General features: G+C 44.4%; 1 protein-coding gene across 1 annotated transcript in view; it reads right to left on the reverse strand.

Moving 5' to 3' along the window:
• Positions 1-257: 257 nt before the first annotated feature.
• DGKA (diacylglycerol kinase alpha) overlaps positions 258-23945 on the reverse strand; it is a 117461-nt gene continuing 93773 nt past the window's right edge. Inside the window, exons 19-24 of the mRNA XM_082245738.1 lie at positions 22828-22892; positions 20896-20986; positions 9732-9924; positions 7651-7771; positions 4995-5055; positions 258-1282 (exon numbers count right to left, since the gene is read on the reverse strand). Of these exons, the coding sequence (XP_082101864.1) occupies positions 1202-1282; positions 4995-5055; positions 7651-7771; positions 9732-9924; positions 20896-20986; positions 22828-22892 (612 nt within the window). The 3' untranslated portion in view covers positions 258-1201. The remainder of the gene's footprint in view (positions 1283-4994; positions 5056-7650; positions 7772-9731; positions 9925-20895; positions 20987-22827; positions 22893-23945) is intronic.

Genomic DNA, 23945 nt, shown 5'->3' on the forward strand with positions numbered 1-23945 from the left:
TGATCAAGCGCCTGTTAACATTGTGTGTAGCTTTAAAAGGTGCAGGCTCCAAATCTGTCATCCTGAACCTGACTTCAATAACTAGCGAGCCACTGGAACAGGCATCACGTGGCACATCCTGCTCCTTTAGTATACATTTCAGCAATGACATCATCCATCATTCAGGTCTTTCAGGTTCATGGAAACCCTTTTCAGTTAGGAGGTAAGATAATAACAGACAAACACATTCTGTGGGGATTCACTTGGGAAGCACTGACTAATAACCGCAAAGATTTTATTCATTTATTTAAATTAGACCCTAAATCAGAGTAATCATAGCCACTGTTTGTAATCATTCCCAGTATATGCTTCATAAGTTAAAAAAAAATAAACAAAATACATAAATAAAAACAGTGCAGTGTGATCCGATCTCCTATGTGGTTCGTACCCATGTTAACTGCAAAAGAAGGTCAGAAGTCATGTTCTGCATGCGCTGTTGTACTGTATACTGCACCTATGGAACATAGGGCAAAGCAACTTGTGTACCATCCTGTACAGCTGCAGGCAGCCCCCCCCCCCACCCACCCTTAAACAAAAGCATGATTTGGTAGCCTCAGATTAGGTCTTCTCTTCAAAAGTGAAAGGGGGTCAGGCTGTAATATTCTGAGCATTCTCTATTATAGACAAGTCTTTTGTGCTAATCCAGTCTTCTTTTCTAACACTAGTCTAAAAATGCTGGATTCTGTAAACATAAGAATTACAATCCAAAAGGACTTTTTTGGCAGCGGAAGTGGCACAAAATGAAATAAAAAATGGAAAATATACTCTTCTATTACTATAGGCGCTATAGTAACACGATTATCTGTACAACAGGTTTTAAGAGCAAAGCATACGTGTGCAGAGAGAATATTTTACAGGTCTCTAAGGATAACATATATTCTATTGTCAATATTATATAACCGCATATAAGGCTTTCATAGAACAGGAAACTGGCACTCTGCTTATATATTGGACACGTGTTCTAAAATAAGTGACAGCCCAGCTGTTACCCAAGCTACTGTAAAGCACTGCAGATGGCAATGGGGTTTTCTGTATATGGGCTGAGGCAGCAGCACAGTTAGAGCAAGAGAAATAGGAAGGGATTGGGTTATGCTGATAGTCCATTGACTTCTGATGGCAAAGGAGTCATCGTCATTAAGATATGGAATGTCCACCCTGGATATTATTTAAGAGAGAAAAAGCTTGAAGAGCGTGGTGGTGGTGCCAGCATCATTGGAGCCTGATTCTTGTGTGTGATTTTAATCTGGAAAACAGAATATAATGATCATTCAAATAAGCAATGTTCAGGGTTCCTGCACACTTACGCATTTTTTTGCAAGTCAACATTTGTACACAGGGTGGCTACTGTTTTCAATGGGGATAGTTCACATTTTATGGCTTGCATTAATTTGCATTATAGAAAAAAGTTCTTAAAGTTTTTTTTAACTTTTAGATTGTAAGCTTCATAAACAGGGCCCTCCTATTCTTTCTGTGTTGAACAGTATTGTAATTGTACTGTCCCTCTACATTGTAAAGCACTGCATAAACTGTTGGCGCTATATGAATCCTGTATTATTATATACAAGGAGAAAGCGCTGATATATGTGGAATATGTAGGAGTCTTAAGCCCCGTACACACGTACCGAATGTCGGCCGAACGATGGGCCGTCTTTTGTCCGGTGCTGTCCTGTCGGCTGAAAACTGCAAAAGACTGCACATGAATTTTGTCGGCCAACAACAGCCGACTGCAGAAGTGATGTCATGTGATGGTTAACTTTCTATGTGTTTTTTCTTCTCTGAGCATGCCCAGTCTTGCTAATCGGCTGTTTGTCGGTCGAATTCTGTACTGACTGGCGAACAATTGGCCGTTCTGGTGTTGGCCAACAAAAATTTTAATGCCTGCACACCCGATTCTGTTTGGCCGAAAATGCGCTGTCGGCTGTCGGAAGCATCATACTAACAAGCCTACAATCGGCCGATCGGTTGTCGGCCAAATATTTACGGCCGACCTACGTGTGTACGGGGCTTTAGTCCCAAATTTGTATACAAAAGCAGAGGAAATGGCCCACGGGACTTTTAAAGTGACACATACCAAAAAAAAAAAAAAATACAGGTTTATTGCAAATCATAATATACAATTTAAAATCCAACAATGACAACATGGTAAATTCATCAATGTAAACAACATAATAAAACACAAATTCATAATATATACAGCTTCATATATATAAATAACAGTTTTTGCTGTATAGATCTCATTATGCATCATATCATGTAAGAACAACAGTCTGTGCTGCATGGACCTCAACACGTTTCGCAAACTCTTAGATTTGCTTCATCAGGAGAAGCACAGATGTATATAAATGATACAGCAATTCGGATTGTAGCAAATGACCAAACAAGGGTCTGTAGCATCAAAACGGTCATCCCATCAGTGAAAATTATCAATAAGGGTGACAGGGAAGTCCCCCCAAAAAAGAGGGGTGCATATATCTTCCCCCCCAGGAGTTGGGGAGAGGAGGAAGGTCCAGTCACAGGTGTATTACCAGCGTCCCCTTGGAGTCCGGGAGAGATGTCACGGTCTGACAAAATTGAGCAGGGATGACAAGCCGGAAGCTCAATCTTGTCAGACCATGACATCTCCCTGGGAATCCCAGGGGATGCTGGTAATACACCTGTGACTCCCCAACTCCTGGGGGGGGAGATATATGCAACTCTCTTTTTTTGGGGGGACTTCCAAGTCACCCTTATCAATAATTTTAATTGATGGAATGACCGCTTGGATGCTACAGACCCTCATTTGGTCATTTGCTACAATCCGAATTGCGTTATCATTTATATTCATCTGTGCTTCTCCTGATAAAGCGAATCTAAGAGTTTGTGAAACGTGTTAGGTCCATGCAGCACAGACTGTTGTTCTTACATGATATGATGCATAACGAGATCTATAGAGCAAAAACTGTTATTTATATATGAAGTTGTACATATTATGAATTTAATTTTTATTATGTTGTTTACATTGATGAATTTACCATGTTGTCATTATAGGATTTTGAAATGTATATTATGATGTGCAATAAACTTGTATTTTTTAACATTTTGTATGTGTCTCTATAAAAGTCCCGTGGGCCATTTCTTCTGTTCCTGTATTATTATAATCATTTTTTTTAGCACATCAATGTGTTGAGAGGCCCACAGAAGTCATGTTATATGCACTTTCAACAAATAACAGTGCATGTTCAAGAGGTCTTCAAAGATTCACATCAAGCACAAATGCATTGGTGTGGAGCCAGCCTAAAAAAAAAAATGGATTTTTGTAAAATCTTACCGTAAAATCCTTTTCTCTTAAGCTCATTGACAGACGCAGTCCTCTTGATTAATATCAAATCAGGTTATACTGCCCTCTACAGGAGTAGGACACTAGGCAGAAGGAAAACGTTCTGGCCACACCCTCTAGGGGCAGTCCCAGAGTGTATATCCTCTCTCTCCCTGCTACAGGATGTTAGTTATGTCACAAAGCAGTGTCAGAGAATTTAACCCAACCCAACTCAAAAGTAGAGGGGCGGGTACTGCGTCTGTCAATAAGCTTAAGAGAAAAGGATTTTATGGTAAGATTTTACAAACCAAATCATTGACAGACGCAGTCCTCTTGATTAATATCAAATCGGGACGTCCCAAAGCAGTGCCACAAATGAGGGGTGGGATAACAGAAATCAAAATTTAAATCCAGAAGGCCCAACCGGTGCCGACTAGAAGTCTTAAAGGCTCATCAATCCAAAGGATGAGACTCAACTGAAAATCCAACCGAAAAAAACCCTCGAGGTAGACCAACGGTCTCCTCAAATTGCGGCCTGCAGAACCTTGCGGCCAAAAGAGGCATTCGATTGTCAGCTCCCAAACCAAGCCTGATGGTTCTTATTCACTAAATCACCCTCAAGAGGGAGATCTGTGACACCTGTTATAGGATAGAGGGGGGATCCAGGATCATAAGGGTCCGATCATCCCAGGGAGGGGCCCGCGTCCACCCACAAACCCGTCAGGGGGAGAGGGGGAACATTTTACTCACCATACCGGAACAGGCGGGCACCAACTCCTGACAGAACCCCTCTCCACCGAGGTGGGGGGGCTGTCGACCAATACGGACGCCGTGACTCAGTTTCCAACTGGTCGTCGGCGTCCAGGCGAGACGTTTAACTCGCAGGGTCAGTCCCCGTCCAGTGGGACTATGTCGCGGCCGACCCAGCGCGGGGCTAGGGCCTGCACGCGCTCGTAGGCTGACTGGGATGACCACTGGATCTCAACATCCAACCCGTCGCCCAGTTTCAGCATACTTGCTTGAAGATCTCACAGGAACAACTGGAGAAATAAGCTGCCTAACAAAAAAGTTTTTCTAAAAAATCTTGCCAGGACCAAAGATCCCAGCAAGGAACTTAGGTCCTTACTCCTAACTAGACAGAAAAAAACTAACATCCTGTAGCAGGGAGAGAGAGGATATACCCTCTGGGACTGCCCCTAAGGTGTGGCCAGAACGTTTTACTTCTGCCTAGTGTCCTACTCCTGTAGAGGGCAGTATAACCCGATTTGATATTAATCAAGAGGACTGCGTCTGTCAATGAGCGACAGAGAAAAGTGAATTGCATATTGCTCTCCACCTGTCAGAAATCATCCTTTATTACAGTTATAACATTTTTACTTCTACGGGGTCTGTATTAGGGCAGCATCACATGCTGAGCAACGTGAGAATTTTTTCATATTCCTTGACTAGAGGGCGCAAAAAGCAAAACGTAAGCAATCCGGTAATTTTAATTTCTCTGTCTGCGGCCACACCAGTTCTGACTGGTTTGTTTGGGTTACTATTCTATCATCGTTGCTTTTAGTACTGCTTTATCAAATAATAATGCCAGAGTCATGAAATTCAGAGAAAAGGGAAACTGTAGAAAAATCTTTGCTTTCTAAAAACAGGTATGCCTTATTACCGTGCAGGGAGGCTGCATCCAGGGTTCCCCATCAATCTGCATTGGGAGTGGCTTTGCGGTTCTGCATGAAAAAAAAGTATATTTTATGCAATGTCAGTCCAGTTAATCTGTATACTGTATTTGTTCAAATTTTAAAAGATGTTGTAGGAATAGTATAAGTATAATTAGTATAGTATAAGTAGGAATAAAATGATGATAATGTAATCTTCTTCATAAAGGAGGAATTTTAGTCATTGATTTTTTTAAATTTTGCATGTGGAAAAGATGACACTGAAAAATTACACCAGAACATATTTAATAACTTCAGCCTGGAGATGTGTCAATTCCTTACCTTATAACTTTGAGCTATAACTAAGACAAATTGGACTTTAATTTGGCGACAAACATTTCTATTGACTAGGTTTTTATTAGGAAGGGAGAGATTTCCACCAGTGGTGGATTTTCCAGGGTCACAAAAGACGCAATTGTGAGCGGGCCCTGGAGCTCCGCAACTGTCGGGGGGCCCAGCGGGGTTGCCGGCCACAGGGCTCTCTGATCTGAGAACGTCCCTCTCAAATAGCCCAGAGGCTGCACTGACAGTTCACCCTCCCACCTCCCTTGCACGAATCGTAGAGGAGAGAGCCCATCTGCTCCTTCTCCCATCCCTTTCCTCCTGTTTGCAAGGTGGGAAGTATGAATCGAAGTGGTTAATTTTGATCATTCAGCTGCTGGGCTTAACACTTCCTGCAGTGCATACGCAGGAGGAGAGAGGCGGGAAAAGAAGGAGCAGATAAGCTCTCTCCTCTCCCATTTATACGAGGGAGGTCGGAGGGAGAACTGTTAGTGCAGGCTCTGGGCTGTATGAGAGAGATGCTCTCAGCCTGCTCAGAGTCCTGCTGAGAAGGCACTGATAGGCGGCACTGATGGGAACTAATAGGAGTCACTGATGAGCACTGATAAGCAGCACTAACAGGCGGCATTGATAAGCACTGAAAAGAGGCACTGATAGGCAGAACTGATGAGCACTGATAGGGGGCACTGATAGCCAGCACTTATAGGGATGCACTGATAATCAGTGCCCAGATTATCAGTGTAAACAATGTAGTAACAGTCCTGCTGGTTAACAGCTCTCCTTTTCTCACACAGACACATCGTTGGAGGAGATGACAGCCAATAACCAGCAAGCCTGTTTACTTGTGATAAAGCTGATCACATGGTAAAGGGCCACTGATCTGTGATCAGCAGTCACAGAGCGCGCTGGATGCAGGGTTCTGGGGGGATGTCCATGGACCCCCTCCCAGAACTTGAAGCCCAGGGCTAGACTTAAAGGGGGGGGGGAGGGTCAGGGGGGGGCCTTCATGGTTTCTTGCACCAGGGCCCTGAAAGTTCTAGTTACGCCTCTGATTACCACAAATATAATTGACAAAACCTTTTGAGTAAAAGGCAGTGGCAATGTTGTCACCCAATTACAGGAATTTAGGAGCAGGCTGCATTTCTAGCAGGATCATCAGGTATTGTTCAATAACACTTGAGATAAAATAACTTGGTAAAAAAAAAACAATTTGCCCACGCTATTTTGTTTAATTTTACACTTTTTTCATAGGTGATATGCCTTAGATCAGGTGAGATATGACCTAGACTCCACATGCAGACCTGCAGCGACATTTTACTTATAATAGTGACCTGTTGCTCATGGTAATTAGCTTTGTCCTGCTTAAAGATGGTTGCTGTAGCTCGCAGGCAGTACTGCTGATGTCACAGGTGATATTAGAGTACTTTCTCTGTATATACAATATAGAATTGTATTTGCACTACAGAGCATTCTTATTGAGTACTTTGTAGCAGGATCCCAAGATTCAATGCCTGGGCTAGGGGGGGATCTGGGTTCCAGCAATAACACCTGCATCCTCTGCAGCCCCAGGTAGCAAATGTCATTTTAAAATAATGACAAAAAAAGTATTCTCATAATCACTATGCTGGTCAACGTACAGCCATGAGTCACATTGCTCACAACATTCTAACAATACAACAGTGAGGTTCTGTGTGGGGTGGGGTGCACTGGTATCACACACTTCTGATTGCGCACCCAGTATTAAGTATGAAAAGTTCTTAAGTTCCTCCTATTGCTCTAACATATATCATATGAACAGAGCTGTAGGAGGAGCCTGGGAACTTTTCTAACTTTACACCAGATGCATAGCTAAGAAACCCAAAAGCTTTAGTTAGTTTTAGAGTTTTTTTTTACGCATGACATGTTTACTTTAAAGGGAAAGAGGGATAATGCCCAGCACATTGCAATCCTTTGGGACCTAACCTCAATGTATGAAATCCCACCACACTGAAAATCTTAGAACAAAAAAGAGAAGCAGTGGAAAAACAGCAGTTACAGGACTAACCAGGGAAAATTCCATCATTAATAAAATATATAGTCCCTTTAACAAGCAATGATGCCTGTCAGATAATAACTGAGATTATTGTGTGTGTATATATATATATATATATATATATATATATATATACGCACATATATACACTGTATATAGATTACCATTAATACACAAAAGGATCCTCTAGTGGCTGACTGCCAGTGTTATCACCATTGTTATACTGATTTACAAACATATGTAATATACTGTATAGATTAGAACAGTATAGAGTCTAAGTAATAAATACTCACCGAATAGTAAGCTCTGAGCATTTGGCCAGTCGTTTTCTTGCACTTTTTAGTCCAGTGTAAATTTGTCCCATCTCCATGGCACCCTCAAGACCCACCACTTCTAGCCTCTTATCACTAAGGTCTGTGGAAATAGAAGCAGGAAAATGCTAAACCAACAATGTATTATTCTGGTCTAAATGGACACATGACAGCCACCCAAGTACAGAAACAAATTCCAGTTTTACTCAAGTTGCAGCTCCAAGAAATCTAGAACAGTGTTCATTTTGGCATCAAATTTTGATTTAGTTTTAGTCAAAAGTCTTTTGACTAAAATGCCATTTTATTTTTAATCATATTTTATTCATCTGAATTGTTTTAGTCGTATTTAGTCAACTAAAATCTCCAGTACATTTTAGTCGGCTAAAATGGAATGTGTTTAGTTAAATTGTAATGCATTATTTAAGCATTTCTCTAGAATTGACAAAATGATTATAAACTCTTGGAGTAAAAATCTAATAACGCTATTATTTATGATATTAAGGTTTGCACATGCACTACAGACACAGATTTAGCCGTTGTGATATATATTTAATGTCTTTATAAATAAAACCAAATTTAATAAACAAACAAAAATGTTTGCTTGACAAACAGAAGTGCAAAAATAAAAAAATAAAATAAAAAAAACTGTAACCTCCAATGGCTGTAATGCCATTGCACATATTACTTGAATATATTACCAACATTAAATATTAGGGAAAAAAAATAGAAAAAGTATTTTTCTTAATTTTTTTCAGCAGCTTAGTAGATTCCCCCTAATTATTGTACTTATTGTGGTACTGCAGTGTTAATTTTAATGTCAAATTTTGATTTAGTTTTAATTAAAGTCTTTTGACTACAATTTAATTTTAGGTTTAGTTGCATTTAAAAAAAGACAGTGCAGCGCAATATATAATAAGTCTGTAGTGCATCAAACATAAACAGCAATGAGGCCTAAAAGTCCCTTGGTGAATAAGTAAAGTCCAATAACAGGTGAGAAAGAGGATGTGAGAAACCAATCCAATTGTGGTGACAATCCCTTCACCCATAAGCAATCCTATGCGCTCACCTTACTGTAAGACCCCTTTGTTACCAGCAGGTCAAACACACTTTGATTGCACTAGAATAGGATGTCGAGGATAAATGTGGAAGAAGATCATCAGCGCTCCCCCAACCCACAGCCTAATGAAAGGCAATCCCCTGTATATAAGGACCAATGGTGCTTTATTAGGGCACACTGGGCGGGAGACACAGGACAGCGGAGCAGGAGGCACTGAAGCAGAACGGGAGAGAGAGAAACAGTGCCCAGTGGACTGCTATTTCTGGTAACACAGGAGTCTTACAGTAAGGTAAGTGCATAGGATTGCTTATGGGTGAAGGGATTTTCACCTGAAGAGGATTGGACTTTACTTGTTCACCAAGGGACTTTTGGGCCTCATTGCTGTTTATGTTTGATGCACTACAGACTTATATATTGCGCTGCACTGTTTTTTTTTTTATCTGTTCTGGGCTTAGTAATGCCCCCAGCTTAGTGTTAAGCTTGCAATACGAATTCATTAACTTTCGTTGTTTGCGCTAATTATTTACCTGTTTTAGTTGTATTTAAGTCATCTGAATTGTTTTAGTTTTAGTTGTATTTTAGTAATGTGGATTGTATTTTGAGTCATATTTTAGTCGACTATAATAGTGTTAATTTTATTGAAGAAAATATTTTCCTTGACAAAATTAACACTGCCTCATAATGGACTGAAGATCGATAGAAGAGGTTTAGCATAAAATTCTACTTTTCTCTCATGAGAGACTTCTTTTTAATCCACCCACATTTTACCGATTTTAAATGAGGAGCACCAATTTAAAAAAATGGTATCCTTTTGACCTTTTCAAGCAGTCTTGCCAAGTCATGACCACTGAAGGAAATGTTGTAACAGATTCTTTCAACTGGATACCATCTTCGTAAGATCAAAATTAGAGAGACCAACATAATTATCCTAGCCTTGGCTAGACACAGTAATATAGTTCTCTGATAAGTACTGTATCTTTGACAAAATTTTAGCCCTCGGTCTCACCTTGAACACATGACTTTAAGGCCTCAGGATCAGTGATGGCCTCTGGTAAGTTCTGACATGAAGCATTTCGAGGTTCTCCCAAAGGTTTCCTTGTCTCTCCCCACAGATTGGAGCCACCATGCATGCTTGGAATGTTAATGACTGCAATGCCTTCTAAAGACACAGAACTGAGATCCAAAGGGGAGCCACAGCACTTAAATAGATACAAACATGAGCAAGAGTTAAAAAATACACTACATGTACGATAGTGCTCATATTATTCATTTTCTAAAGACATTTGATTTTTGTGCAGGTGAAGTAGATTCATATTACAGTAATCTGCCATGATCTGTGATGAGGATTTCTCAATAAAGATGAACTATACTCACCTCTACTCCAGTGATGCGGCGTCCACAAGCTCCCTAACCTGCAGCAACAATCTTGATTGACTGGGCCTAGATGACGTAACTCCCACTCAAGCACAGGAGTTCATTTATCTTGGCAGATGCTAAACTTGTTCATATTCAATGTACAGCTCTGTGTAAGCAGGTAAGAATCCTTTAACCACTTGCCAACCAGCTGCCGTAGTTTTACTACGGCAGCTCAGCTCTGTTACACAAAACAACGTACCTGTACATCGCTTTGTGTAGCAGACAGTGGGGGCACGCACGCGCCAATTAGCTAGAGGGGGAGCCAATCAGCGGGTCTGTCCGCCGGGCACCCGCAATCACTCCCCATGGAGACAGAACGGCGGTCTGCTGATGTACACACGGCAGACTGCTGTTCTGTCAGTGTTGAACACATGGATCCTGTGTTCCTCTTATTTAGTTAGAAAGCATCCCCAAGGCTCATATTTAACCCTTTGATCCCCCTGGTGTTAAACCCTTCCCTGCAAGTGTCATTAGTACAGTAACAGTGCATATTTTTAGCACGGATTACTGTAGTGTTGTCACTGGTAAACCTCAAAAGTGTCAGTTAGGTGTCCGATCTGTCCGCTGCAATGTCACAGTCCCGCTAAAAATCATTGATCGCCGCCATTACTAGTAAAAAAATAAATAAATAAAAATGACAAATCTTTCTCCTAGTTTGTAGATGCGATAACTTGTGCGCAAACCAATTAATATACACTTATTGGGATTTTTTTACAAAAAATATGTAGCAGAATACATATTAGCCTAAATTGATGAAAAAAAATTGATTTTAAAGTTTTTTTATTGGTAATGTTTTATAGCAGAAAGTAAAAAATAATTCTCGCTCTTTTTTTGTTTATAGCGCAAGAAATAAAACCCGCAGATGTGATCAATTACCACCAAAAGCTCTATTTGTGGGAAAAAAATAGATTTTTGACTTACCATAAAATCCTTTTCTCTTAAGTTCTTTGACGGACACAGTCCTCTGATCCACATCAGTAGGGTTATACTGCCCCCTACAGGAGTAGGACACTAGGCAGAAAAAAATTTCTTGCTATGCCTATGGGCAGTCTTGAAGGGTACACCCCCTCTCTTCCTGCATAGGATGTCAGTTTTGTATCAAAGCAGTGTCAGAAATGTAATATCAACCCAACTCAAAAAAGAGGGGAAGGTACTGCGTCCGTCAATGAACTTAAGAGAAAAGGATTTTACGGTAAGTCAAAAATCCAGTTTTCTCTATCGTTTATTGACGGACGCAGTTCTCTGATCCATATTAGTAGGGACGTCCCAAAGCAGTGCCATGAAATGAGGGATGGGAACAGCAGAAAAGAACAAGTCCCAAAGGCTAAACATAGCCAACCAGGCAACATTGGACTCATCAGAACAAAAGATGAGGCCCACCTGAAACAAACAGTAAACTCCCCAAAGGAAGGCCGAAAGTTCTCCAGACAGCAGCCACTTTGGAGCCAAAAGAGGCATCTGCAGATGCCAGCACATCCACCTTATAAAATTTGGTAAAGGTGTGAACAGACGACCAGGTAGACATCTTGCAAACTGAAGCACAGACGCCTATATGGCAAAAAAAGCCCAGGAAGCACTAGGCGCCCAATTTGAAGGTGCCGAAACAGGGAAAGGTAGGACCTGACCCTTAATTGAATAAGCCTGCACCACCCCTGTCCGATCCATCTGGAAACAGTCGCAGCAGACGCAGGCAGCCCTGTTCTAGGGCCATCCGTGAGTACAGAGGGCGAACCTGACTCACGAAAAAACTCTGCAGTCGCCAAGTACATCTTGAGTGCCCAAACTATATCCAGAGTATGCAATGTACATTCCTCAGGATGTTTGGGCTTAGGACACAAAGACGGTAATACAATGTCCTCGTTCAAGTGAACACTAAAAACCACCTTCGGAGGGAAGGGCGGATCCGGACGAAGTACCAATTGTCTCCATGAACCAACATATAGGGAGCACGACAGGACAATGTCGCAGTGCCAACACCCTGGGCTCAGAATGACAGCAACCAAGAAGGCCACCTTCTGTACTAAGGTAGGCAGGGGATACCCCCAAATACTTGCAAAAGGAGGTTCTTGAAGAACCAACTGCAACAAATCAAGGTCCCCAGTTGGAGACGGAGGTCGCGCCGGAAGTACCAAAGTGACACACCCCCTGGAAGAAGTTATGCACCAGGGAACGGGCGGCCAACGGCCTTTGGATGAAAAATCGCCACCCTTGCTAGTACTCAAGGCCAACTTTTGATCAACTCCCCTTTGAAGGAAAGCCAAGATCTGGGCCACCGAGTAAGAGCGAGGGGGAGCCCAAAGAGACTCACACCACGTAATATACGACTTTCTTGTACGATGAAAAAACATCCCAGAAGTCGCTTCCCAAGCTTTAAGTAGGGTGGGAATCACTGAAGCAGACCTTCAGCACCTGGCTTTCAAAAGCCAAGCTGATAAAGCCAGCGACCATAAAGCAGGATAGAAGATTGGCCCCGGAGACAATAAATGCTCCCCGAGAGGAATCCTCCAAGGAGCGCCTGCAGTTAGCCTGACCAGGTCGGCATACCAAGCTGGGCGAGGCCAGTCCGGAGCCACGAGAATGACCGAAATCCCTTCCGCCTCGATCCTGCGAAGAAGTCTTGGCAACAACTTGAGAGGAGGAAAGGCAGACAGCAGCTGATACTGACCTTGGCCCATCCGTGACCGCTCACACACGACAATGCCAGTGTCATCCTTGCGCAAGTGACCATGCTAAACTTCTCAGCATCGTTCATGTTAAACTTAGCATATGTTCTCGCCTATGCCAGAACCCATGGTGCCACCAGTGCATCTGCCAGAGGGCCTGGGAGCGGGCCACAACCCCTGCACTATCCTGCAGATGCGACGCCAACAGATCCACGGCTAGAGTGCCCCAAAGAAGGCACAACTGCTGGAACACCTCTGGATGACAGGGCCATTCCCCTGCATCCAAGGCCAGTCGACTGAGGCAATCTACCTGCCAATTTTCCACACCTGGAAGGGAACAGCGGAGAGAGTTGAAAAAAGGGGCTCAGGCCAACGAAGAATGCCTGCCACTTCCAAGACCGCAAGGATGCCCTGAATGAATGCGCACTGGACAGCTGCAGGTGCCCGGTACAGTAAACCAGGCAAATCCGGATCGATCCCATCTCCAGGACATTGATCTGTAACCTGGATCCTCCAGGGACCATACTCCCTAAGCAGATAACCTGCTGAGGACTCCTCCCCACCCGGACAGACTTGCATCCGTGGTGACAATTGTCCAGTAAAAAGGGAGGAAGGATTCCAGATCAAGACTCCCTGGTCACCAGGCTCAGCTGGAACCAAATGTCCAGAGAGTTTGGATTCCAGTCCTATTTGAGAAGGATTGCCTTCTGAGGGATCCTTGAGCGAAAGGGACCGGCTCAAAAGACGACACCATCAGTCCCAGCACTTGCATGCAGGTCCGAAGGGACAACCCTGTGCTGGACAGTAACAGTTGACCGCAGTCTGAAGTTCCAAGAGTTATTTCCCTGGAAGGAGAAGCACCCTGACTGAGGACAAGTCCAAAGTCAGGCCCAGGTAGTCCAGTCTCAAGGAAGGGACTAGGGATGACTTCTGAAGGTTCAGAATCCACCCAAACTCCACCACATGGAGAGTTCACATGGTGACTTCCAAATTCGTCAATCAGCACAGGGGACTCCACACAGAGAAGCAGATCGGCCAGGAACCCAGGACCGATACACTCCGCTGCCATGTCAGCGCCAGGACCGGATCCAACACCGCTTTGAAGACCCGAGGAGCAGAAGCGAGACCAAGGGGTAACGCCACAAACCGATAGAGACCCACGGCAAAAACGGAGAACCCGTTGGTGTCCTGCACATAACGGGATGTGAAGGTAGGCATCTTTGATGTCTATGGAGGCCAGGAATCCCCCTGATGTAGGGAAACCACCATAGTGCGAACCAATACCATCTTGAATTTTTGATCCGCATGGAACCATCAAGGGCCAGTAGGTCCAGCCTTGTTGAACCAGAGCCTGAACTGCCCCATAGAGTGCCTGCAGGCAATCCAGGGACAGCCGTACATTGGAAGGGAAAACCTTCTAGGAAAAAGCGGATCGAAACTCGGTCTTGGAACTGGACTGCATGACCTCCTGAATCCAGCTGCCTGGGATCAGGGCCAGCCGCAGGTCCGAGAACGGGCAAAGATGTCCCCCTACCTCATATATGGGTGAGGACGCACCTTCAGGCCGAGTAGGCCTTGTCCACAGGTCTGGAAAAAACTGATCTCATGTTTGCCAGACTGGGGCGTTTGGAACCACCCGTGGAAGTCTCGAAGGACTTCGCCACATCGACTGTCACCGAGGCACGAATAAACTGTTTGTAAGCTGAACGGGAGGGACGAAGGCCCTTACCCTTGTCAGCCTGTGGAAGAAAAGCACTCTTACCCCCGTGAGACCCTTATATAACGTCATCCAGGGCAGCGCCAAACAGGCGATCCCCTTGAAAAGGGAGATCCGTTAAGGCCTTTGTAGAAGTTTGAGTCGCAGACCAACACTTCAGCCAAGTATACGCCGGATAACCGACAGGTGACCCAATAAAAGAGCCGTGTCCAGCGCAGCATCGCAAACAAATTGCAGCCCCTGCGCCAGCTGGTCCAACAGTTCCCCCCAGGGCAGAAAGGACTTGCTCCTCACCAAGTCACGAACTCCGCCCATCAGGCAGAGTCTGCGTGGTAACGGCAATCATAAACACTGTTCCCAGTGCATACCCTGCCAGGGAGTACAGATTGCGGGCCACAGCCCGCGCTATCCTATCCCCCAGGTCCTTAAAGGACAGGGAGTCCTCCACCGGAAAAAACTGTAGTCCCATGCAGCCTAGAGACCTGTAGGTCCACATTAGGTGGTACAGCCCACTTTAACAGAGACTCCTCAAAAGAGCAACATCTAGCAGCCACATAGACATCCCAGGGAAACGTCGCAGACGGTCCCATCCTTCATGAGCATGCTAGCAAATTAAGCTGCTCCGGATGGCATGTGAATGCCAGATGCAACCTGCGCCCCAGTCGCAGCTGCCGCTGCATCCTCCAATTGCAGGGTGTCACGCACCGAAACAACCAGTGCATCCACCAGCTCCTGTATCATGCGTGGCAGGGGAGGTAGAAATATCTTCATTATCCGAGGAGACAGGGTGCGAGGTAACAGACCCGGCAGGGAGGCCCACGTCTGCGGCGGCTGAGTCAGTTTTAGCATCCGAGACATCAGATAAGGCAGGGGCAAGTGGAGAAACGTTTCAGCGCACCTCGCTCTCTCAAGGCCACCTCCACCCGGGCCCAAATGCTTCCAGAACCGCCAAAAATGCATTGATGGACAGTGGAGATCTGGAAGGCCCTGCGGCCTCTGTGAGGGGGTCAGGTGTAGACACATGGTCTGCAGGGTCCTTACTGAACCAGAAGAACCCACCAGCAAAAAAATTACAAAAGTTAAATTTTTTTTGCAAAAAAACAGTCCCACCATGCTACAGCGCCCCCTGAAGGTCAGACATGCCCTGAAGACCCCCAACAGAGAGAGAGAGAGAGAGACCCCAGAACCCACTGTCCCCATATGCATTCCCAGGGCTGCACGTGTAACAAGCAAGCTCTCCCATAAGGGAGTGAGCAAAGGAAACTGCCCAGGGTGGAGGGAGGGGCTCAACCCCCCAGAAAATGCCTCCAGGCACTCCCACCTAGCTTCTCTAGCAGAGAATCCACCGCAAAATGGCTGAAAACGGGTGTACCAAGATGGCCGCCGTCATAATAGCAGACGAAGCTACAAGAAAATGGCGGCTCCGCGCGGCCAGTGCGGCAACAAGGCCCACAAGGAGACCCCAGCCAGCCCTCCTACACCATCCTGCAGCAGGAAGCCCTTGGAGGACCGACCGAGGCCCCCCCCCCACACGATCCACGGAGCGCCGCGGACGGTGCACCCAGGGCCGGACTGGGAATAAAAATCAGCCCTGGAAATAAATTCATACCAGCCCCAGTGGCGTAGCGTGGGTTGTCAGCACCCAAGTCAAGGCAAATAATTTGCGCCCCTTAACCAGCGGACATTTAGCGCTCTCTGGGTCCCTACCACTCATACAGAATTAAAACTCCTTATGGTACTTATTAGGATTTAGCACTCCTCTTTGTTCTCCTTTCTTTCCCTTTTATCTCTCTCTATCCTAATTTCTTGTTTTTTTTTTTTTATCTCTCTCTCTCTATCCGGCTGTCTTGTTCTTTCTCTCATGCTTTCTCTCCCTTTGTATTTGTTCTAGGAACAGCTCAGCTGCCCCCCCCCCTCCCCACTATCTAATACACTGCTGACCCCCCTTCACACTATCTAATACACTGCAGACCCCCCTTCCCACTATCTAATACACTACAGACCCCCCTCCCCACTATCTAATACACTGCAGACCCCCATCCCCGCTATCTAATACACTGCTGACCTCCCCTTCCCCACTATATAATACACTGCTGACCCCCTTCCCCACTATCTAATACACTGCTGACCCCCTCCTCACTATCTAATACACTTCTGACCCCCCTCTCCACTATCTAATACACTGCTGACCCCCCTCTCCACTATCTAATACACTGCTGATCCCCCCGTTCCCACTATCTAATACACGGTTGACCCCCCCCTCCCCGCTATCTAATACACTGCTGGCCCCCTCCCCACTATCTAATACACTGCTGGCCCCCCTCCCCACTATCTAATACACTGCTTTGTGGCCACATCTCAAAGCGGCCCCAGGGCCGCCGGCCTACCGGGAAATTTCCCGGTATCCCGGTAGGCCAGTCCGGCCCTGGGTGCACCCCACGGCCCCCCATGCAGCCTGCACATGAGGTCCCCGCCCCAGATAGGCCCAAACAGTCCGCCCCAGGTAGGCCCAAACTGTCACCCACGTGGGAAGAGAAGGGGAGGGGGGGTTTATACAGAGGGAAACCCAGGAGTGTGAGGGTCCGACCATCCCAGGGAGGGGCCTGCGGCCACCCTAAAATCTGCCAAGGAAGAGGGGGGGGAACATTTACTCACCGTACCGGGAACACAGGCAGGCGACATCTCCTGACAGAACCTCTCTCCACCGAAGGGGGCTGTCGGCCAAATAGGAACGCTGCGACATACGCCCCAAACCCAGTCATATGTGACCATGCAAGACGTTTAACTCGCAGGCCAGTCCCCGTCCATTGGGACTATGTCGCGGCCAACCCAGCGCAGAGCTAAGGTCTGCACGAGCTCGCTGGCCAGCTGGGGTGACCACTGGATCTAGATTGTCCAGCCCCTCGGCCAGATCCGGCATAGTTGCTTGAAGATCTCACGGGAAAAAAATCCGGAGAAAAAGCTAGCTAATAAAAATCAACATAAAAAAATACTTTTATGCCAGGACCAAAGATCCCAGCAAGGAACTAGGTCCTTACTGCTGACTAGGCAGATTAAAACGAACAGACATCCTATGCAGGAAGAGAGGGGGTGTACCCTCCGGGACTGCCCATAAGCGTAGCCAGAACTTTTTTTCTGCCTAGTGTCCTACTCCTGTAGGGGGCAGTATAACCCTACTGATATGGATCAGAGGACTGTGTCCATCAATGAACGATAGAAAAAAAGGACATCAATTTTATTTGGGTACAGCATCGCACTACTGCGCAAATTGTCAGTATAGGTATCACCGTATCACAAAAAAATGGCTTGGTCATTAAGGGGGTAAAAACCTTCCGGTCCTTAAGTGGTTAATGCAGAGGAGACCTAATATGCATTACAAATCCTGTCTGCTTGCAAATTTTGATTTTGTGAGTAAAGTTTCACTTTAAGAGGTATTGAGTTTTTTTTCTACCCCTTTTGACTATACTGGAGTGTGGGGACGTAATGCAATCTCATCAGCTCAGCAGACCCCAGTGCATGTTTTGCAGATAACCTCAGGAGCACGGGTGGAGAGATACATATCTTAGCAATGCAAGCATGCAATTTGTTTAGTTATCCACAGAACATAAGCTGATAATTGGGACTGAGGACAGGTCTTAAAAAACAGAACTATGATTTTTTTCCGAATATCAAGCATTGTTTTTACTGATGTTAGTTTTTCATAAATGTTCTTCTAGCAGTGAGCAGGTAACTGGGCAATACCACTGCTATAATTCTTTTGGCAATCAATACATTAGAAAAACCCTAATTTAACCTTGATTTTTCCTATCAGCAAATCAAAAATAGTAGCTAAATATTCATTGAATGCACTACTTGTGGGAGAGATACCACTAAAAGAAAAGTTGTATATGAGGATCACAGAGCATCCACACTTAAAGGGTAACTCCACTTTTGTGGGGAAGAAAAATGGCAAATAAAGAAAAAACAATATAGCATATACAATTGTGACACAAATCATATTGTAGTTGAATGTTATGCTTTTTTCATTAGAGCCCTGCAGCTGCCACAGCTGAATGATAATTATGAAACCACTTCCATTAGTGCCGGTTCACACTAGGGCGACCTGTGAGGCGACCTGGTCGCCTCACAGGTTGCCGCAGGTCGCCTCCCATAGGGAAGCTGCGGACCCGTTCTAATAGGAGCGACACAAGTCGCTCCGACCTAGAAAAAGGGTCCGGAGCTTCTTTGGGGCGACCCGGAGGCAACCACCATAGACTTCAATGTTATGAAGTCCGTGGCGGCCGCTCCGAGGTCGCGGCGCACTGCTCGCACCGCGACCTCGGAGGTCGCGGTGCGAAGTAGCGTCGCTGCAGTGTGAACCGGCGCTTAGACCAACTCAGCACAGGGGCACAGAGAAACAAACAATGATTTCTTCATAATAACAAAAGGTAGGAATCTGCAACAAAGTTTGTTGAAATCCTTGCAATGTACATGGATCACCCAGAGGGGAAAGTATTTTTCTCAACAAAAGTGGTGTTACCCTTTAAAGTGATTGTAAACGATTTCTACTGACAGCTGAATGTCAAAAAAGAAAACCTGAGAATTAAAAATGTTGAAAAATTAAAAAAAAAAACAGCATAGGGTCCCACCCAAAATTCATACCAGGCCCTTATGCATGCAGCCTAGTGGCAGGTCAGGAAATGGAGGGTGGGGGGAACAAGTGACCACCCCCCCCCCCTGAACCAAACCAGGCCAAATCCTTTAATAAAAAAGATAAAAATAAAAACAGTGGCCCCCCCCATGTAAATCCACCGTCAATCATGACACCCACCGCACCGCCGGAACCTGAAAAAAAAAAGCTCCGCTCCCGAGGACGGCTTGCCGCCTAATGCCTCCTTTGCTGCTTGAGAGTTCTTATATAGGTAAGGGCGCAAGCACCTGGTGACATCACCTGGTGGCACTGCCCCCCCTCGTGACGTCATGGACTGGTGAATACAGGGTCAGTGATGTCACGAGAGGGCAAGGCCACCAGATGATGTCACCAGGTGGCCCTGCCCTTACCTATATAAGAACTGTCAAACCGCAAAGGAGGCATTCAGCGGCCAACTGTCCTTGGGAGCAGAGCTCTTTTTTTGTTTTTCAGGTTCCAGCGGTGCACGGGCTTTGTGATTGACGATGGATTTACATCGGGGAACACTGTTTTTTTTATTTCTTAATACAGGATTTGTCAAAAACTGTCTCTGGGTTTTTCTTACTTTTTGACACTTTTTTGTGAAATGGGTAGGGTTACAATGTACCCTATGCTCATTTACATGGGGGGGGGGGGGGTGGGGCAGGATCTGGGGACCCCCTTGTTAAAGGGCGCTAACAGATTCCAATAAGCCCCCTGCTTGCAGACCTCCACAACCAACGGCCACAGTTGTGGGGATGAGGCCCTTGTGCCCATCAACATTCTCAGAGCCCCCCTGCCCCAAAGCACGCACCCACCCCCCATGTTGAGGGCATGTGGCATAGTTTGGTTAAGGAGGGGGCGCTCGCTCATCCCCCACCCTTCCTAACATGGGGGAATGCTTGCTCAGATAAGGTCTGAGTTTGGGAAGGTCCACACACCGATTTTTTTTTTTTTTAATTCGGCGTGGTGTGACCCCCCCCCAGGGGCCTGGAATGGACTGGGGGGACCAAACGCTTTTCTTTTTAAATACTGCATGTAATATCGCATGTTTTTTGACAGATACCGCATGTGATACTGCCAGCAAAACCCCGGGGGTAATTATTGCATGCCTTTTTACTCTCTGGTCTGTTTGTGAATTAGACTTAAGAGCTTATTATGAGATATTTACCGTCACATTTTTTATTTATTTTTTGGTAAATACCACATTTTCTTTTTTTGTGTGAATTGGACTAAATTTACCGCATGCAATCATTTATGCAAATGAGTAACATGATACCCTTATCGCAGCGGGAAAGCTTATTAATAACACACGCTGAATATAACCAGGAATGTATAGTGACAATTGTATATACAGACAATTCATAACAAAAGCGTTGAAACAAAATCAATCTGACAATGCAAGTAGGTAAAAAAAGGGAAAAGCACAACATAGAACAGAACCAATCTGGAAATAAGAAAACTACAGGCTAAGCATTGAAAGGGCTAGACATGAACAGGACAGGATTGACATACACTGAGGCACCTTCAGCATGGTGCAGCATCTGAATATTAGAGGTCCAGGATCAGCACAGAGCAAACTTCTGGTGACTACTGAAAAGAATGCCAAAGGAAATCCAAAGCAAAGAGCCCACAGAATGTTAAAGGCAGTAATTATCAGTAAACTCTTCTGATGCAGGTACAGTGGCAAGCTTTGTCTCTTGTAGACATTAAAAGAAACACTCACCTCTATTGTTACATAATCCTTCAACTTCTTACATGTAGAGAAAACGGTTTCTGATGTTGCAAACTCAAAATACCAGAGTTTATTCTTCATCCTACCAACCAAAAATTTAATATTTTGAATCGTCATTAATTTTCTCTGTGTATGTTTAGCATAGTTTTCTTTAATTTTAATAGTATGGCAATATGCAGTACTGTAGTAATACAGATAGTTCAGAAAGATAAGATTTTAATGCTCGGTTCACACTGTTGCAACATGGGATCCCACTTGTGAGACCCCAAGTCGCATGACATGTCAAATTTAATTTTTCCCTATGAAAGCCGTCTTAAAGTGATTGTAAAGCTTTAACTTTTTATTTTTTTTCATTAAAATAGCAAACATTCTATACTTACCTGCTCTGTGAAGTGGTTTTGCACAGAGTGGCTCAGATCCTCCTTTTCTCGGGTCCCAGGCTGGCGCTCATGGCTCCTCCCTCCTGTTGGGTGTGCTCACAACAAGCAGCTTGCTACAGGGGCACCCGAGATAAGCCGCTGCTCTGTCCATTCACAAAAGGAGCCTTGGCTTGGGCCCGCCCCCTCCGTCTCCTGATTGGTTCACTGTTAATCAGGAGTGTGAGTCCCCAGAGAGGCAAGGCTCGTATGGACATCACTGGATCGAGAGGGGGCTCAGGTAAGTATTAAGATTGGCCTGGGGGGCTGCTGCACACAGAAGGTCTTTTTACCTTCATGCATAGAATGCATTAAGCATTTACAACCAATTTACCTGACACTATATAAGTTGTTCCTGTTTAATTTATTCATAAATGATCTAGAGGAGGGGATATCTAGTACAATCTCAGTATTTGCGGATGATACTAAACTAAGCATGCCAATATCTTCTATGCAGGATGTGGAAACCTTACAAGCGGACCTGAACAATATAATGGGGTGGGCAACTACATGGCAGATGAGGTTTAATGTTGAAAAATGTACTGTAATGCACTTAGGTGCCAGAAACCAGAAAGCAAGCTACTCACTAGGGGGGGAACCTCTGGGTGAGTCTAGGATGGAAAGGGACCTGGGGGTACTGGTAGACAACAGGCTTGGCAGTGGCATGCAATGCCAAGTCACTGCAAGCAAAGCCAACAGAATACTGGGATGTATAAAAAAGGGGATTCACTCCAGAAATAAAGAGATTATTCTCCCACTATACAAGACTCTGGTCCGGCCACATCTGGAGTATGCTGTCCAGTTCTGGGCACCGGTCCTCAGGAAGGATGTGCTGGAACTGGAGAGAGTCCAGAGAAGGGCAACAAAAATAATTAGGGGAATGAAGGGCATCAGCTATGAGGAAAGACTACAAGCACTGAACTTATTCTCTCTGGAGAAGAGACGATTGAGGGGGGATATGATATCAATGTACAAATACTGTACTGGCGACCCTAGCATAAGGAACAAACTATTCAGAGAAAGGAGATACAATAAGACACGTGGCCACTCACTAAAACTAGAGGAAAGACGGTTTAACCTTAAAGTGCGTAAGGGGTTCTTCACTGTCAGAGCAGTAAGGATGTGGAATTCTCTTCCGCAAACAGTCGTATCAGCAGGGAGCATCGATAGTTTCAAAAAACTATTAGATGGGCACCTTAAAGACCACAACATACAGGGGTACACAATGTACGGTTAACAGCAAACACACACACACATCATAGGTTGAACTGGATGGACTGATGTCTGTTTTCAACCTTACTAACTATGTAACTATGTTCCAACTTTAGAAAAGGTTCCTGCACTACTTTGGTTTAATGTGGATGAGATTTTAGCCCTTGTACAGGCTCCTAAATGGCATCGAAGCCAGAAGCAAAGTCGTAGGGCAAAGTCGCAGGCGTACAACTTTGCCGTCACAGCAGTGTGAACCGAGCCTAAGTCTTCAGCACCTCCCCATCTCCATATTCACCTGCTGTTAAACTTCTCAGGATATTTCTCCCTCATATTGTGGAAACGATGTGCAATGGAGGCATCCTGCAGAAAGGAAACATTGTAAGGACCTATGAAAGGTAAAGGTTTCCAAAAACTGATTAATTGATATGGTTACTTTTTTTAAAGACTCCATTCACACCAATGCCTTTTTTCATGCTTTTTGCAAAAACACAGGACATTATTTTACCATGAGTTCCTATGGAACACGTTCACATCAATGCATTTTTGTGCCTCTGCGTTTTTAGAAAGGGCCAGGGACTTTTTTAAATGCAAAATGGTGCTTTTTCTGCTTTGTTGGTTTAATAGACTTTAATGGAGAAGCTGCAGAAAAGCAAGTAGTGTGTATTTACAGCGATTTTGCTACGATTTTTGTGTTGTATTTTTTTATCTGCCCGACAAAAATTTGCCAAAAATAAAAGAAAAGGTGTAAAAAACTCAAAACAAAATTGCAGTTAAAAACCAGCATAAAGCACAGCAAGAAACACTCAAAAATAAACTGCATAGGTGTGAATGGGGCCTAACAAAGACAATTTCAGAGATTAATTATTTTTTAACAATGATTTTATTTGTACATGCTATGTAACAAAGTTAAATGTTGGTGTGCTCATGTCAAGCAGCCTTTAAAGGGTGTTTTATAAGAATGTGTCTATTTCCTTGCACTCAGTTTATATGTATAGCAGAATAGAATAGAATAGGTAAAGTTATGTGTTGCTTTTCCCTTATGACTACATTTACTGTATGTCTCCCAATGAGCAGCAACCTGTAGGGTTAACAGAATTGCATAATGAAAATGTGTCCAGCACAGATAGGGGTAAATGTGACCAAAATAATTTAAATTTAGGAAAGTTCCAAAAAACATTTATGAAGCGCCAATTTGGGATTTGTATTTAAAGGTAAAAATCATTAGCTAGATGTAGACTTATATATATATATATGTATATATATATATATATATATATATATATATATATATTTTTTTTTTTAGATGTTTAAGACGGGATGGTTTATCTTGTGAGGCTATTACTGTTTGAGGGATGGTTTATACCTGAATTGCGCTGAAACGCAGTCTGAATTCCTGTGCGATTCATTGCGATG

Source organism: Pelophylax lessonae, assembly GCF_965119305.1.
Source record: "Pelophylax lessonae genome assembly, chromosome: 2".
Taxonomy (NCBI): domain Eukaryota; kingdom Metazoa; phylum Chordata; class Amphibia; order Anura; family Ranidae; genus Pelophylax; species Pelophylax lessonae.